This window comes from Agelaius phoeniceus, chromosome 1 (assembly GCF_051311805.1).
Source record: "Agelaius phoeniceus isolate bAgePho1 chromosome 1, bAgePho1.hap1, whole genome shotgun sequence".
In the NCBI taxonomy this organism is placed as follows: domain Eukaryota; kingdom Metazoa; phylum Chordata; class Aves; order Passeriformes; family Icteridae; genus Agelaius; species Agelaius phoeniceus.
Genome location: NC_135265.1, coordinates 2,580,481 through 2,597,348, shown reverse-complemented (window position 1 = coordinate 2,597,348; position 16,868 = coordinate 2,580,481). Strand labels below are relative to the sequence as shown.

Genomic DNA, 16,868 nt, shown 5'->3' with positions numbered 1-16,868 from the left:
TCCTTCCTGCCTCAGTTTTCCCATCTTTAAAATGGGCTTGGTTTTGCATTATTTGCATTATTTGTCATCTTGCATTAACAAAGCAAGATGACAGATAATACACAAACATGGCCTGCATATTATAAAAGATATCAGAACCACCACCAATCTCACCCAGCTAATTGAAAAAGATGTGGACACAGCACAGAGGATTCTCCAGGCAGTAAATCCGATATGCACAAAGTGTAAAAATAGGAAATCTCAAGGCGATATGCTTTTCCTTCCTTACAGAAATAGACACAGAAGTGGTTTGGGGTGCACAGTTACCAGCCTGTCAGTAACTGCTGGTCACAGATAGATGTCAAAGGTCCCATTAGGGTAACATTAAGCTGAACACTAAGCCCTGGAATGGGATCTCTTGACCTTGCCATCAGAAATGGTAATGCAATGTTTTCTTCAGCAATACCTGTTTGTGGCAAGGCAGTTTCTTATAATTTCTATTCCATGAATCAATCCTTTCTTCATAAGTTAAACAGCAGGGTCTGAAATCAAACTGAACTTTATTGCCCCCATTGCATAGGTGCTTGTTTGGATGGTACAAGTTTACAAATACCTTAGAAACTGTCACAAAACCAAACGTGACACTTTCCTCATTTTTTCCTCATTTTAGTTCAATGGCTTTAGAATGCCCTAACCAAGTTTAGATAACCAAACAGTTACATATCTGTTAAATAAAAGATTCCTTTTTGCCACTGACTGATTGCAGTGGTGAGAGAAAAGAAGAATTACTCTCCCCACATTGTGACTGGAGTGGGTGATTTGTTCATATATGATCCAGAACTGCAATAGAACCAGAAATCATATGCATTTTTGTCTTAAATAAAGCAGATTCCAGCTGGGAAATGCAGTGTCATCAAAATAATGCCAAATAAAATTAGGCAACTTCACCAAAATTTCATTTCAGGTTCAGTCTTGATGATGTTGCACCTGCCGCTAGTGCTCTGCCAAGTAAGATAAGTTTGTGCCATGGTCTTTGCCCAATGCTGCTTTCACCCAGAGAAACCATGGATGCTCCACCCCTGGAAGTGGTGGAAGCTGGGGGTGGAGCATCCATTTGAAGGCCAGGCAGGACAAGGCCCTGACAATCTTGGTTTGATGGAAAGTGTCCCTGCCCATGGCATGGGATGGAATGAGGTGATCCCATCCAACCCAATCCATTCCATGACTCTATAGATATTCTCTCTGTTTGGATCCCTCCAAACATCTCACAACACTCACAGGCTGGCTGTTGGTTTTTTGTGGCAGACATCAAACTCTCAGCTGGTTTTGGACACCAAAATGATCACGGTGTCACTCAAAACAACAACAGCGCCATGGGAAGACACAACACGAAGGCCAAACTAAAGAGGAGCTTACTGGTCACAGTGAACTGGGTGGAAGTCCTGCTTTCATCAGCCTGGAAGGCAATCTCCCCAGCATCTTCCACCTTGCACTCCCGGATGGTCATGGTGTGCTGTTTGCCAGAGCGCGTGATGGAGATGCGGTCGCTGGGTTTCACTTCCTCTCTGTTCTTCAGCCACCTGACGTTCTGGCAGTCGTTGTCCAGCTCCACGCAGAAGGTGGCTGTGTCCTTGATGAAGACAGCAGTTTTCCGTGGCAGTTTTTTAATGATGTTCCCTTCAGATAACAAAATAATCACAGTCAGCAAATGACAGATATTAAACGCTTTGGACCATCCAGACTGAAACAGGACTAGCCCACACCCAGTCAAAATATTGTAGACACCATGCAGGCACCTGAAAATAAATTCCAAGGCTCTGAGTCACACAGAACAGATGACCCCAAGGACTCATTTTGGCCTTCAAAGAGAGAAAAGCAAATCTTATTTGACTGCAGTCATTCAGGTTTCTTATCTACCAAGCAAAGCCAGATGCTGGTAAACATAAAATATATGTGGCCTTGCAAGAGAAAAGATTTGACAGCTTTTATTGTCCCCATATGCTGTGAATTCAAATTAAAACTTTTGCTGAAGTAGGTCAGTCTTAAGCCAGACAGGTCTCTCCTTTGCCTTTAGGATTTCACCTCTACCAAAGTCACATAACCATCATGGCAGATACAGAAGTAACCTGAATTAATGAGAAAGACACTGAAAATCTCAGGTTTCTTCTTAGTGTCAGCACAGAAATCCACATTGAATGAATTTATGTCCTTTCCAAGTGACTGTAATTATCATCACTTACTAGGACCACCTCAAAGCTGTAAGATGTGAATATTCACAGGAAAGATTGGACAAACCACAAGGAGACCACCCCAAAAGACCAACAGTGAGTGGCTCCAGCTCCAGAGCAGTCCCTGAGAGGTGAAAGAGGCTTTGCCCAGGCAGATCACCCAGAGCTGTTTGATAGATAGCATTGCTGAACTCCCTCATAAAGTAACAGAGCAAGCACAGGTTTCACCACAAGATTCAAGACCTGATTCTCTGCTTATCCTCCTCCTTGACCTCTCTGTCCTCATCCCACAGCTCTTTACCTCTGGCCAAGCTCTCGCATTGTCCCCACCCCTCCCTGCTCTCTCCAATCCCCTCCCAGGGCAGGCACAAGGCTCCCCCAGGAAGGCTCTGCCTCCTCTCCCTCCAGAAAGCTCCACCTGGCTCAGTCACTCTCTTTTGGATGGAACATACCATTACAGCACAAACCAGTGAAAAAAATGCCAGCTGTCTCATTGGGAGCAAACACACAGGGGTGGGCTGGTCCAGACCTAACAGAAGGTGCAACAAAAAGATGTCAGTCTGAGCTCTCCCATGCCTCTGGGCTAAATTTTCCCTTCTGCATCCACCTCTCTGTGCACTCTCAGCTTTTTATTGGTGGTACAAAAGGAATTGGCACAAGGATGCACATCACCCAGCTTTCATGTAGCAATCTATATATGAGGAACTCCTTCTGGTTTCACTGGGAGTATACTCAGGCCTCAAATGAGTGAGGACAAGATGAATCCTGGAGCTGTGGCAGCCTCCAGTGCCTGCAGCTCTGGGGTTTGTGTCTACTCACTGAGAGACACCCACACCATACCCACCTACACCAACTCCCACTCCAGCCTGAACCACCAGACTCAGGACACCTGGCCATGGCCATGCTTTTTCCTTCCCTGTCAGAACCCAGGACATCCCTCTGGCTGTCCTGGAGTGCCAGGACCCCTGCCAGGGGGCTCAGAGACCCTGGTACAGAGCCCAAGACCCCTGTGGGTTTGATTATGACCCATGGAGCAAATTACCAACCTTAGATGAAGATCTGCAAGCCACAACAGTTTAAGTAGAATGATAGTGAATTTATCACGGGGTGGAAAAATAGATTTTTGGGGGTTTTAGAATGGGGGTTCAGGGGGCAAGATGGAGGAATCTGGGCATGTCCAGCCTTTCTTCTCCTTCTTGGCCTTCATCTTCTGGGTGATGGTGGCACTTTTAGATTGGTTTAGAGTAGGAGCTCAGTGTCTAACATAGGTGATAGGTATAGGAAAGTTAATTGTAAATATTGTACACATAGTTTTTAGTATAAAAAGATAACACCGCCCTGGGGGCAGGCAGAGTGCCTCTGTCTGTTCTGCTGAGCAGACCTCAGCAGGCCAGGAGAAAGAATTTTATAGATAAGATACAATAAACAACCTTGAGACCGAGAACTGAAGAGCTCTGACTCCTTCTTTGTGCGCTGGGCTGGGAAAAGAGACTTTCTAACATATCTCAGGGTCACTCTGAGCAGCTAGAGTCCCAAGACTTTCCTTGTCCCCTTCCTAAACTCCAGAGAGCAGCTCCAGCTACCAGGGATCTGGAGCTGTGTTTTCCAATCTAAACCATGCTGGTGTTGACTGCAGCCTGCACCACACATCTGGCCACAAACCACAGCTGCTAAACCCCCTTTCCACTGTGGTCAGCACCACTCTGTTCACTGGACAAGATGGGTGTGACAGTGCCAGGGGACACATCTGATGCTTGGGGTCATGTTAGGGTGATGCCTTAGGATTTAGCTTTTATATTTTTCAGATCCTGTACTGCTTTAGGGTATAACTCTAAAACTCCATAGCCTGTCAGCTCATGTTCTCCTGTTTTATTCAGACAAAACAATTCCTCTCTAGGCCTGAAACTCAGGGACACCTGACTGTCTCAGGCCCTGAGAGATGTAAACAGTGAATTCCCCTCAAGCTGTGTAAAGGCAAATACAGGTTGGATATTAGGAAAAGGTTTTTACAGAAAGGGTGATAAAGTTCTGGAATGGCTGCCCAGGGAGGTGGTGGAGTCCCCATGCCTGGGTGTGTTTAACAAAGCCTGGATGTGGCACTGGGGGCCAGGGTTTGGTTGAGCTGTTGGGGCTGGGTTGGACTCGATGATCTTGAAGGTCTCTCCCAACCTGCTCATTCTGGGAATTCTGGCAACTGCAAGGAGAAGACCTGGAGTAAATGACTTCATTACCTGAAGCTGTAATTGGAGGATTAACCCCTGGAATGTAAATGGACCAAACTTGTAGCTGTGTGAAAAACTCATGGCCATCATCCATCCTGGGTGTAGCCCCTCTCAGAGGTTTCTGACTGCCCAAGGTGAACCTGCTGAAGGCCTTTAATAAACACCCACTTTAATTCTCTTAATCTTGCCTAGACTCTGTTTCAGGAAGCCACTCCAAGGCATCAAAGAGAAGTCCACAGGGCCAGGCCACAGCTGGAGGGAGCTTCTTTCAGCACGGGTTCCCACTGTGTGATATTTTGTACAACACAGCCGTACCTGCTGCGTGGCCCTGTGTCCAGAGACACCTGCCAGGAGCCCTAAGGACCACTGACCACATCTTCACACCACAAGGGACTCTGCTCCTCTTCAGTGCCCACATGGGCATGGCAAGCCCTGCTCACAAGGTCAAACCCAGAGCCTCACGTGTGAATCCCACACTTTTGGCCAATCTGAAATACCAAGAGCTGTTCTTACCTGTACTAATGTTCCCCTCCCCTCCCCTCTTTGACAGAGTGACAAAACTGTCCTTTGTCCCCTTAAAAAGGAAAGAAGCCCAGAAGTTTCTCTCCTCAATTAGGTAAAAAGACATCTCATAGGGCCTGGGAGACTTCACCTCAAACTTAAGGATAGCTAATTGGACAGAAGCCAAAAAGGTCCTGCCTGAGCAATTTACTAAAAAAAGAACAAAGAAACTGATCACTTTTGTGAGGTGTTGTACCAGGGGCAAGGAACTCTTGCACCTGGCTTGGTTTTTCTGTAAAGAGCTTTGTTATTTTGCCTTTTATTAAAAGCTTTTTGTTTCCAACACTACCACAGAAGCCATCCTGCTGATTTTATGCCTTCTATGGTAGCTAAGCAGTTTAGTACAAAAAGAAGAGAACAAAGAAACTAATGGTTTTTCTGAGGTGTTTCACCAGGGGCAAGTAACTCTTGAACCTGGCTGGGTTTTCCTCTGTAAAGAGCTTTGTTATTTTGCCTTTTATTAAAACCTTTTTGTTTCCAACACTATCACAGAAGCCATCCTGCTGATTTTATGCCTTCTACAGTACCTGAGCTATCTTGGGTGTGAAACAGACCTCCAAGAGCTTATGAGACTGGGCTTGAGGAGGCTCCTATTGCACTTACCTTGGACAGAGAGCTCTGCAATGGTCCTGCTCCCTTCCTTCATCTCACAGATGTAAACAGCATCATCATCCGTGGTGACGTTCTGCACGGTGAGGCGGCGGTAGGTGCCCTCCTCCTCAATGTTGTACTTCTTGCTCTGCTGCAGCTTGGTCTCCTCCTTGAACCAAGCTGTCTCTGTCCCAGCCACGGGCACTTCGCACTGGAACGTGGCAGATTCCTTCTCCCTCACCTCGAGGTCCTTCAGCTTTGCCTTGAAGGGTATGGTGGGTTCTTAAGAGGGTAAAAAAGAGGAAGGAGAATGAGACATGAGAACAGGTTTAGATGGGAATTCAGGAAGAAATTCTTCTCTGTGAGGGTGGTGAGGCCCTAACACACATTGTACAGAGGAGCTGTGTTGTGGTGTTGAGGATGAGGTGAGAGATGAGAATTGACTCTAAGTTTTTAGAAGGCTGATTATTATATTATACCACATTATATTATACCATATTATATTAAATTATATGATATGATATATGATATTATATTATATTATATTATAGGTGTGGTGTGTTATACTATATGAAATTATATTAGACTATACTATATGAAATTATACTATACAAAATTATACTGTATGAAGTTATAGTATACTATATGAAATTATATTATATGAAATTATACTAAAGAAAGAGAAAGGAGACATTAGAAGGTTAGACAAGAATGATGATAAATCTGGTGACAGAGAGTCTGACACAGCTGGCTGTGATTAGACATTAAATTACATCAATTTACATGTTGAGTAAACAATTTTCTAAATTATATTTTAAAGCAGCAAAACATAAAGAAGTTGAAGCTTCTCAGCTTTTTAAGAGAAAAAAAATCTTAGCCAAGAGATTTTTCATAAAATATCATAGTAACAGAGCTGTGGCTGCCCCATCCCTGGAAGTGGTCAAGGCCAGGTTGGAGTAAAAGGCCTTAAAAATAATCCTTCCAGAATCGGTTTAATTGTGACCGTGTTCACAGGGATCTTAGGATGGGGGAAGAGATGAGGATCTGACTCCATGTTTCAGAAGGCTGATTTATTATTTTATGATATATATTACATTAAAACTATACTAAAAGAATGGAAGAAAGTATTTCATCAGAAGGCTATCTAAGACTAGAAAAAGAAGGAATGATAGCAAAGGCTTGTGTCTGGGACAGAGAGTCTGAGCCAGCTGACTGTGATTGGCCATTAATTAGAAACAACCACATGAGAGCAAACCCAGATGCACCTGTTGCATTCCACAGCAGCAGATAACCATTGGTTTACATTTTGTTCTGAGGCCTCTCAGCTTCTCAGGAGGAAAAATCCTAAGGAAAGGATTTTTCATGAAATGTGTCTGTGACAGTTTAATGACAAGCTGGGCATGGGACACAGCACAGGGCAGGAATTCCAGGTGGGAGCGAGCAGCTGAGCTGGTGAAAGCAGCAATGTTTTAAGGGTCTTAGAGCAGAAGTGATCTGAAGGGGCACAGAGAGCTGTGAGGTGGCTGTGCACAATCAGATGTGCACAAAAGGAGTTCTCTGTTCTCCCCGCCAGCCCCAAGGGCTCTGTATCAGCTTTTGACCACAAAAATAAAAGAAATAGAGACTGAGCCCCAGTCTCCCAACTGCCTGAGCCCTCCTCCAGCAGTGAGGCTGCAGTGCTCTGGCTGAGGGCCCAACCCAAGCATGGATCAAACCCACCAAGCAGCTGCATGACAGTGAGGGAAGTCATTTTATGAGCTGAACAATGACAAATTCCAGCGACAGCTGCGCTGTGACATCACCCTGATACCCCAGCCCAAAAGTGGGGAAAGGGGAGCTGGACTGAAGAGCACAGCTGGTGGTCAGGGCCACGGGACTGGTGCCACAGTCATGTCACACACTGGATTAGCCAGTGCTGAAACGCTGCTGATGCTTTGTGAGGGATCATGCCTGCATATGTACCTTCATCTCCCAATAACAGCTGTGCCAGCTCCCAGCTGGTTTTTGTGACTCCATCCCGCCTCACCACCCTCACAGTAAAGAATTTCTTCCTAATATCTGATATAAAGCTCCCCTCTTTCTGTTTAAATAAGATACCAGACTCTAAAGGTTTGGCAGGACACCTGGAGGGAGCAATGCCATGGACTACCTTTGTTATCCTGAGGGTAAAACTGGACTGGGAGTCCATACAATATGTCCAGGAACAGGAAGGGGACACTAACCATGTCAACTTGGAATTTTTTTTTTTTTTTTTTTAATGTTATGCCCAAATACACCTCAGTTTAAGGCAAGTCAAAGTCTTGCCCTGAAAAGCCTTCAGCTATGGTTACACAGATGTGTGTTACACACATCTTTTATGAAAAATCCTTTCCTTAGGATTTTTCCTCCTGAGAAGCTGAGAGGCCTCAGGAACAAAATGTAACCAATGGTTATCTGCTGCTGTGGAATGCAACAGGTGCATCTGTGGAATGCAACAGGGATTGGCCTCATGTGGTTGTTTCTAATTAATGGCCAATCACAGCCCAGCTGGCTCAGACTCTCTGTCCAAGACACAAGCCTTTGTTATCATTCTTTCTTTTTCTATTCTTAGCCAGCCTTCTGATGAAATCCTTTCTTCTATTCTTTTAGTATAGTTTTAATGTAATATATATCATAAAATAATAAATCAAACCTTCTGAAACATGGAGTCAGATCCTCATCTCTTCCCTCATCCTAAGACCCCTGTGAACATGGTCACAGATCTGCTCTGCCCACACTCCAGATGGTGCTTAGCCTTTTTTCTTTTTTTCCTAATTTTTTTTTTAAGCTCAAATAAGATATTATGATGAAATTCTTTATTCTGAGGGTGGGCAGGCCCTGTCACAGGGTGCCCAGAGCAGCTGTGGCTGCCCCTGGATCCCTGCAAGTGTCCAAGGCCAGGCTGGACAGGGCTTGGAGCAGCCTGGGACAGTGGAAGGGGTTCATTGCAGGGGTTGGAAGGAGATGAGGATTAAGGTCTCTTCCAACCCAAACCATTCTGGGATTCTGTGAGGCCAAGCAAGCTTTGATCAGAGGGATGCAGCCCTCTGGCAGGAGGGAGGCTGGAGCTGCCACTGGGAACACTCAGAGCTGCACAGGGGCCAAAAAGAAACACAAGCTGCACCTGAGAGGCACACAAGTGTATTCCCATACTTGGAGCAGCTGGCCATATCATTAACCCCTCTCCCTTTACAGTCACTAAGCAGTACCTAAAGTAAAAAAAAAAAAAAATAAAAAATAAAAAGCTGTTCCAGGAAAAAGCTCTTAAATGTTCACGCACCGCAGGGTTGGTTGACTCTTAGGAGCATGCTGCAGGAACAGCACTGCTCTCCCAGCCAGAGAAAGGCAGTGCAAGGCTATCTTTGGCAGCTTGGGGTCACAGATACCCTCTGAAAACAACTCTGCTTTCGTCCTGCACACACATCTTATCTCCCTCTGAATGGAGCTTCGGAGCAACAGCAGCTGATAAACTGAACTGAAGCCTGGGGTGAACCCAGCCCAGGGCTTTTGGAGATATCAGAGTGGTTCCAAAACCCACCAGCCTCCTCCTCCTCCTGAGCATCCCTCCATGCTCTTTACAAGGTTTAGGATGTGCCTGGCCAGGCAGAGGGGGCAGATTTGGGTCAGGGGACTACAGAAGGACCAGAGGTCTCCTGAGAGAATCCCAAACCATCTGGCCCATAACCAGCAGCACACCCAGGTCAGAGAGGTGCAAATAAAACAGAAAATAAGAGAGCTGCCAAAACCTGCCCACTGGGGAAAATGTGAGAGCCACAGCAGAGCAAAACACTGAGGGAGCATAGAGCAAGAGCAGCTCATGGAATTAGCAAGAAACTGCAAGAATTTGGGTCAGAGATTCATTTTGCTGCCTATCCTGAGGAGATATTTCTCCAGTCTATCATAGGCTTTTTTGCTTGGTCCCCAGCAAGCAAACTGGCAATGAGAGGATGTTATTTTTAAAAGGCAAATCCTGCTAACACATATTTTGCTAAGAATAGGTGCAGCCTGCAAAGAAGCCCAGTGTTTTCTTGACCTTATCAAGGCCCATCTGCCCTCTGGACCTCAGTTTTTCACCTGCCTACATTTCCTCTTTCTTATTCCTCAAATTCTCACATCCAGAGGCAAGTTTTCCCTCTGGTCAATGAAAATAATCCAGGAAAGGTAAGAATATGGAAAACCCTCCCAGTAAGAGCTGGCTAAATGTGGATTGAAAAGCTTCCACCATATTCAGCCTTTGATCTTCCTAGTTACTGTGCTTTCCCAATTTCCTTTCTACCTCCTCATTTCTCAAGTTGCAATTCTCTTTCAGGTCTCCAATGTGACTGCCATGACAGTGACCATCCAAAATCCCATCTGATCAGAGGGAGAATGAGGTGGCCTCAGCAGCAGGGTGTTTTTCCCATCTCCATCCTGCTTGGCTTGCAACCTTTAACCTTCTCATCCAGTATCTGGTTACTTTATTCAGGGACTCCAGTGAACACGGCTTGGCCCAGGGTGGAGACCTGAATTCTGTTCTCACCAACTTTACACATGGCCCAGGGAAATCTCCAAACCTTCAGCAAAGCCAAGCTGGTTATTTATGTTCCTCCCATCCTCCTCACTCCTTGATTTGTTAAAGGTTTATTCTTGGGCACAATTCCCCCAATTCCTTTTACAGCTCACATCTCAGTGTACGGATTGTGATTTTATCTCCGTTCCAGACACATTTCTGAATCTAATCAAGCTCCAGTTTTCCTTATTTAGGAGAGTGATTCTTTGCCCTGTAGCCTTTCTTTGTTTAAGTCTGATTCACCAAATCTCATTTAGGAACAGCTCAAAAAAAACCCCTTTTTTTTTTTCCAGCTCAGTGATCTTTAAGGCACAGGCTCAACAAAGAGTTCACAAATGTTGGATTTCTGTGTCCTTAGGTCCCTAGGATATAGATTGACAGAATATAGGAGGCTTTCTATGGATGTCCCATCCCTGGAAGTGTTCAAGGCCAGTTTAAACAGGGCCCTGAGCAACCTGGTCTAATGAGTGCATCCCTGCCCATAGCAGGAGGTTGGAACCAGATGTCCTTTGAGGTCCCTCCCAGTCCAAACCATTCTGATCCTATGATTCTAGGGGTGGCTGCTTGGAGAATTCACCCTCTCCTACATGGCTGAGCAAAGAGAAGTTTGCATGGCAAGATCATCTCCCTCCCTAAGCCTGACAGCAGATGAACCAATGGCATCACCAGTGACACAAACAACAGAATTAAAAGCTCAACAGAATTAAAAGCTTTTTTTCATCTGCTGCATCATTCTGACCTGTCTTGGTAGGGCTGAGAAGAACTTCAGGGACTGAGCCACTTTCCAAAGGAGAGTCATTTATCAGGGCCTAATTATAACCAACACACGTAGATTTTCCATGGCAGCCTTGGCCTGGACAGGGAGCCAAACGTGGCACAGCATAAAAAATAAACAATCCATAAACATTTCCACTTCAGCCTCCTGACTCACAGGCAGCTCTGGACAATGGACAGGGATCAATAACCCTTTCCCGTGGTGCTTGCTCCCAGACTGGCTGCTCCCCTTGCTTTCCTCACCCCCTTTGGAACAGGTTGCAGCCATGAGAGCAGTAAGATAAGCACAGACAGAGCAGGGGGGGGCTGTTTTTGCAAGGTGTTGTGCAGGGAAATGAGTTTGATCCATCCTCAAAGTGATCCCCCACCAGGGTGAGGGCCAGGATTGATCTCTAGCTCTGAGTCCCAGCTCAGGAGGGAATCACAGCTTTATGGAACAGGACAAATGCCCTTCCCCACACCACTCAGCACCTCCGAGGGACAGCAAGGGGTGGGACAAGTGTCAGTGAGTTCCACGGATCAGGTGTCCCTGATGGGCACAGGGACTGAGCCACTTTCCAAAAAAGGGAAAACAGAAAATCAAGTAACACCTGAGAGGCTTAAAGATGATTGTGGAGCACAGATAATTCCTGCTTAATTGTGTTTCTAATTTATTTTGCTGCCAGTGAAAAATCATCCGTTTTACCACTGGAGTGGCCAAATCTTTTGTCTCTGACAGCTCATTTACAGGTGCTACCTGGATTCCAAACTGCTGCTGTCCCCATGCCAAATGGGTGAGCAGCTGGAAGATTTAGAACTTCCTGGATTGTTCAAGGCCAGGTTGGATGGGGCTTGGAGCAACCTGGTTTTGTGGAAGGTGTCCCTGCCCCTGGCAGGAGGTTGGAATGAGCTGACTTTTAAGATCTCTTCCAATCCAAACCATTCTGGGATTCTGTAAAAACTATGTGTCACACTTTGGCTGCCATTCTGAAGAACAAGGACTGACCTCCACAAGTGTTGAGTGACTCTCTGAAGGCAAGTTCTTCAGCACTGACTGCGGCAAACAATGGCATCCTGGACCTGGGAGGTTTTCTAGGATTCAAGGAGCACAAACCTATCCAGCAACCCAAGCTGGGAAAAAGCTGAAGAGCCTGGCAAGAACCAGGCTGCTGGTGGGTCACTGTTCAGGAAAACTGAGCTGGACTGTAATTAGAGTTGGAGTAGGTCCCCCAGGGGATCTGAGGCAGCCTGACATGCTCATCTTGTAGGGAGGGGTTTCCACTACTACTACAAATGGCACGTCTGAGTAAACCCCCTGGTGAATACATACCCAGATGTGATTAAAGCCTGGAGGGTGAGACAGGGCATTGGCAGTCACTGACCCAGAGCATGGAAAAGGATCTCTTACATCACTGTGAAAGCAGGACTGACAGGAGCCTTGGGGATCTGGTGCACCCCAGCTGCCCCACAACCAGCTGCTGCCTTGTGCAGGCTGACCTAGAACAGAGACTAGATGGAGCTAAGGAATAAAGTAGGGATTATTAGGAGGCTTCAATAGATCCACCTTGGGCAGCACAAGAGCCCAGCCAGGGCTGTACCCCAGGAACTTAAAATGGTCCCAAAATTCACGAGCGCTCACAGGGTCTCTCACTTTGATCAGTTCTGCTCCATTTACATATTGGAGTGAATTGTCCCGTTCCAGCTTTAGCCCCTGCAGTCCCACCCTGCTTGTTTTTCTCTCTCCAGCCCACGGGGTTTGTGCTCTTGGGGCTGAGATTTGGATCATTTGTCCTTGGTGCCCAGCTGGAGCAGGAATTGTTTTGTCTCCCTGCTCTGTGCACAGAGCTCAGCATGCCCTGATGTGAAGCCCAGACCCACACACTAAAGCAGCACAGAATCTGAAAAATATAAAAGCTAAAACCTGAGGCATCACACCCTCAGGTTCTGCTTCACCCACCCCTGCAGGCACCTCTTTACTGCCCTTCCTAAGAACCACCAGCAATGGGACTCTCTCCCCCGGTCATCTACTCAAGTGCACAAGCCCTTTCTACCAGGAGAGCTTTATTCAGCCTTTCCCAGCTTGGGTTGCTGGATTGTCTGTGCTCCTTGAATGCTCCTAGAGAACCTCCCAGGTCCAGGATGCCATTGTTTGCCATAGTCAGTGGTGAAGAACTTGCCTTCAGAGGGTCCCTCCACATCTGTGAAGGTCAGTCCAAGTTCTTCAGAATGACAACAAAAGTGTGACACATCTAACACCCTCCCCTGCAGCAGTTTGGAGGCAGATGTTTTGTTCAAACCAAACCACCCACCCCACCCTAATTCAAGGGTGTGTCCTTGCAGGCACATCCACCCTGCTGAGAACCACATGCACCCACCTTTGACAGTGACCAGCACAGAGCTGTAGGTCTGCCCCGCCAGGTTGGAGGCCGTGCAGGTGTACAGCCCGTTGTCCGTCTGCTTGCAGAAGAGGATCTTCAGCACAAAGTTCTCCTGGTCATCCTCATAGATAACATGCCTCCGGCCTTCCACGATGACCTCGTTGTCCTTCTTCCACACAATCACGGGCTTGGGCTCTCCTGTCACGTAGCAGCTGAGCTTGGCGTGCTTGCCCTCGGTCACGCTGCAGGTGCGCGTCAGCGTCCCGAGCGCGGCGTTGCGCGCGCCCTTGGCCAGCCCCACCGCCCGCTCGTAGTCCCGGGACAGGCCGTAGCCCAGGCTGGACAGCCCCTCCACCGCCGAGTAGGCAGAGGAAGAGTCCAGAGTGCCATGGGAGATGTCCATCTTCCTGATCTCCTCCCGCCTCTTCTGCAGGTGGGACAGCAAGGAGGCCGTCTTGCCGCTGCTGTCGGGGTTGGAGGAGCCGCGCGTTTCCACCACCAGCGCGGCCGAGGCGCTGGCGGAGCCGATGAGGTTCTCTGCCCGGCACGTGTAGGTGCCACTGTCCCCCAGCTGGGCGCACTGGATGGTGAGAGCGTTGGACTCGCCAGCAGACTCGATCTGGAAGCGCCCAGCGTCTGCTTTGTTCCTCAAGTATCTCCCATCCTTCTCCCAGTTCACTGAGAGGGGAGGGCTGCCCTGGACTTTGCATTTGAACATGACGTCTTCTCCCAGGGTTACTTTGATGTTGGAAGGTTTCTGGATGAAGTAAGGAGCTGACTCTGTGACCGTGGTCTCCTCTCCCACCTTGATGCTGACAGCAGCAAAAGCCTCCCCGATGGTGTTCTTGGCCCGGCAGATGTACTGGCCACTGTCCTCCAGGCTCAGGTCATAGATGGTCAGCCGGTACAAATCCCCATCCTCTGTGGTTTTAAACCTTCCCCCAGACTGCACTGGGAGTTTATCCTTTTCCCAGCTCACCACTGGGATGGGGTTTCCAACGATCTGGCAGCTCAGGGTGGCGTCCTTCCCTACAGACACCATGAACGCCTTGGGCCGGGTCAGGAAGCGCGGGACCCCGCTGAGCGAGCTGTAATCCATCCTGGCTTCCTTCCTGCAGGGAGAGAGAGAAAAGTGTCAGCAGAGAGCAGGGCAGAGGCTGCACCCAAAAACAAAAAATCACTGCAGTCCCCTGGTATCAGGGTGTTTGTCACCTGGAACCCCCATGTGTGATGATGTTTTCCTCATCTTCAGGACGAGGGAAGAGATGAGAATCTTGACTCTGTGCTTCAGAAGGCTGATTTATTATTTTATGATATATATTATATTAAAAGAAAATTATATACTAAAACTATACTAAAAGAATAGAAGAAAGGATTTCATCAGAAGGCTAGAAAAGAAAGGAAATAACAATAATAAAATCTTGTGATTGACCACAGTCCTGACACAGCTGGACTGTGATTGGCCATTAATTAAAAACAATTCACATGAGACCAATCAAAGATGCACCTGTTGCATTCCATAGCAGCAGATAATTATTGTTTACATTCAATTTCTGAGCTCTCTCAGCTTCTCAGGAGCAAAATCTTAGCAAAAGTATTTTTCAGCAAATACTTCTGCGACACCCATGTTTTCAATGCCCTTCTCATTATGGGTGAGGCAGCCTAGGAATATTATTGGTCTTGAGGATCTCTTATATTTGAGGGTAATAAACTGCTGCATAAGGCAGTTCACTTCCCCACAGAGCCTCTGGGCAAAAGGGAACTCTAGGCAGTTCATACAGAAGGAAAATGATGCTGCCTTTCCTCTGTGGCACTCAGAAAGTGACTTGCACTAAAGCTGTGTGACAGATGAGCTGTTCTGCAACCACCAGGAACAAACTGGACACCACAATCTGAGAGATAGGTCTGCCCATCGAAGTACTGCCTCCACCTCAGAATTTGGGTTGGAAAGGACCTTAAAAATCATCTCGTTCCAACCCCTTGCCATGGATAGCAATGTCACCCCCTAGACCAGGTTTTCCAAGAAGATTTGAGTGCACCGTTTCTCTTCAAGCTGCTGTGATAGATGAGTAATGCCATGACTGATTCTCACAATTAATGGACAATAATCATGTATGTAGGTTAAGAAAAGTTTCTAGATTTATAGTTATGTTGTACCCCCTCGCATGGTTATCCAGAGACAGCTGGAGTTGGGACACCTGGGAGGGCTGGCTTGTCACTGTGGGGACACCTGACCTTCAATCAGGATTTGAGGAGGAGATCTCCACCACTGGACAGCAAAGAAGGGGCTGATGGACAGAACTTTGGGAGGGTTAAAGGGTTAAAAGGGAAAACCTCCATTGTGAGGGGGCTGAACACATGGCAGGGAAAATCTTTTGCTCGCAGCACCATAACCCTTTTTCTTTATTCAGTCTCCTGTTGTATTTTTGATAAGGTTTAATAAACCTTCCTAAACCATGAAAAGTGAGTAGCTATTCTCACACTGCTTAACCTCTTTGGCCTCATGATGCCAGACCCCTCTGTCCTGGCAGCTCCTGCCTGACCATGGGAATGGTCCTACTCCAGGTGAGCACATCCCTGCTTTTTCACCTTCCAAGTGCTGCACACAGCAGAAGGACCAGGGCTCTGGGTGCTGTAACTCAGAAAGGAAATAAAACCCAGTCAGTGAGACAGAAATATCCTTCTTAATCCTGCAGCAGTTTGGCTTCCCTGCTGGCCACACACCCACCCACTCTCTCACCCAATGGCAGGTGCTTCACCAGCTCCAGCAGAAATCAATAGGAGCAGGCCAAAACCCTGCTTTAATTTCTTAAATCACCATTTCTCCATCCTCCTTCAGCTCCTGTCAGTGCGTTTTTGTTAATGCACAAATCACTGATGGCATCAGGGACTGAGGGCTGGATCAACTTGCTGCATGACCTTGGGAAAAATCACTTATTTTAGCAATTTCTTGTCACCCCTCCCACTTCTTCATATCAAGACAGGGATGGGCTAGCAAATAATAATGTGCACAATGTACATATGACAATGTGCTTGCTGAGGTAAATGACAAATAGTGCATGAAAATTAATAACAGATTACAAATTTAATTCCATTTATGTTGCTGGGGATTGAAAAATACAAGTTTACCATTAAATCCATACACTGGAAAAGGGGTGGCACAAAAATACAAAATGGTATTTGCTATGAGAGCCCAAGAAACTTTTGGAAAACTGCTTCAGGCACAGGGTGGGATTCTTGGGGTTGTCCTGAGCAAGGCCAGGAGCTGGACTCAATGTCTTTGTGGGTTCCTTCCAGCTCAGGATATTCCATGATTTTGGGATCATTATTATCATTCCAGCAGTATTGCTGACCAAACTTCAAACTTCATCCTTGTCACAGATCTAAGGCAAAACCAAATGTAACCTTTCTACATTTAACAGAAAATATACCCCATGTCCTGCCCTACCCTGTGTCTCCCACTCCAAAGACCACACAAAATAACAAGGAGCAATCAAAGACTTTTCCTTTTAGACGAGATCAATCCTTTCTAAACTAATTCAATTTTGGTTGCTTTTGTTTCCTGGTATTGAGCAAATTTCATTATTCT

At 46.7% G+C, this 16,868-nt stretch overlaps 1 protein-coding gene across 1 annotated transcript in view; it reads right to left on the bottom strand.

The window, feature by feature from the left end:
- The window catches only part of OBSCN (obscurin, cytoskeletal calmodulin and titin-interacting RhoGEF), a 181,517-nt gene extending 167,139 nt beyond the window's left edge, over nucleotides 1–14,378 (bottom strand). Inside the window, exons 1-3 of the mRNA XM_077184731.1 lie at nucleotides 13,277–14,378; nucleotides 5,594–5,863; nucleotides 1,396–1,656 (exon numbers count right to left, since the gene is read on the bottom strand). Of these exons, the coding sequence (XP_077040846.1) occupies nucleotides 1,396–1,656; nucleotides 5,594–5,863; nucleotides 13,277–14,378 (1,633 nt within the window). The remainder of the gene's footprint in view (nucleotides 1–1,395; nucleotides 1,657–5,593; nucleotides 5,864–13,276) is intronic.
- Between the last annotated feature and the right edge of the window lie 2,490 nt (nucleotides 14,379–16,868).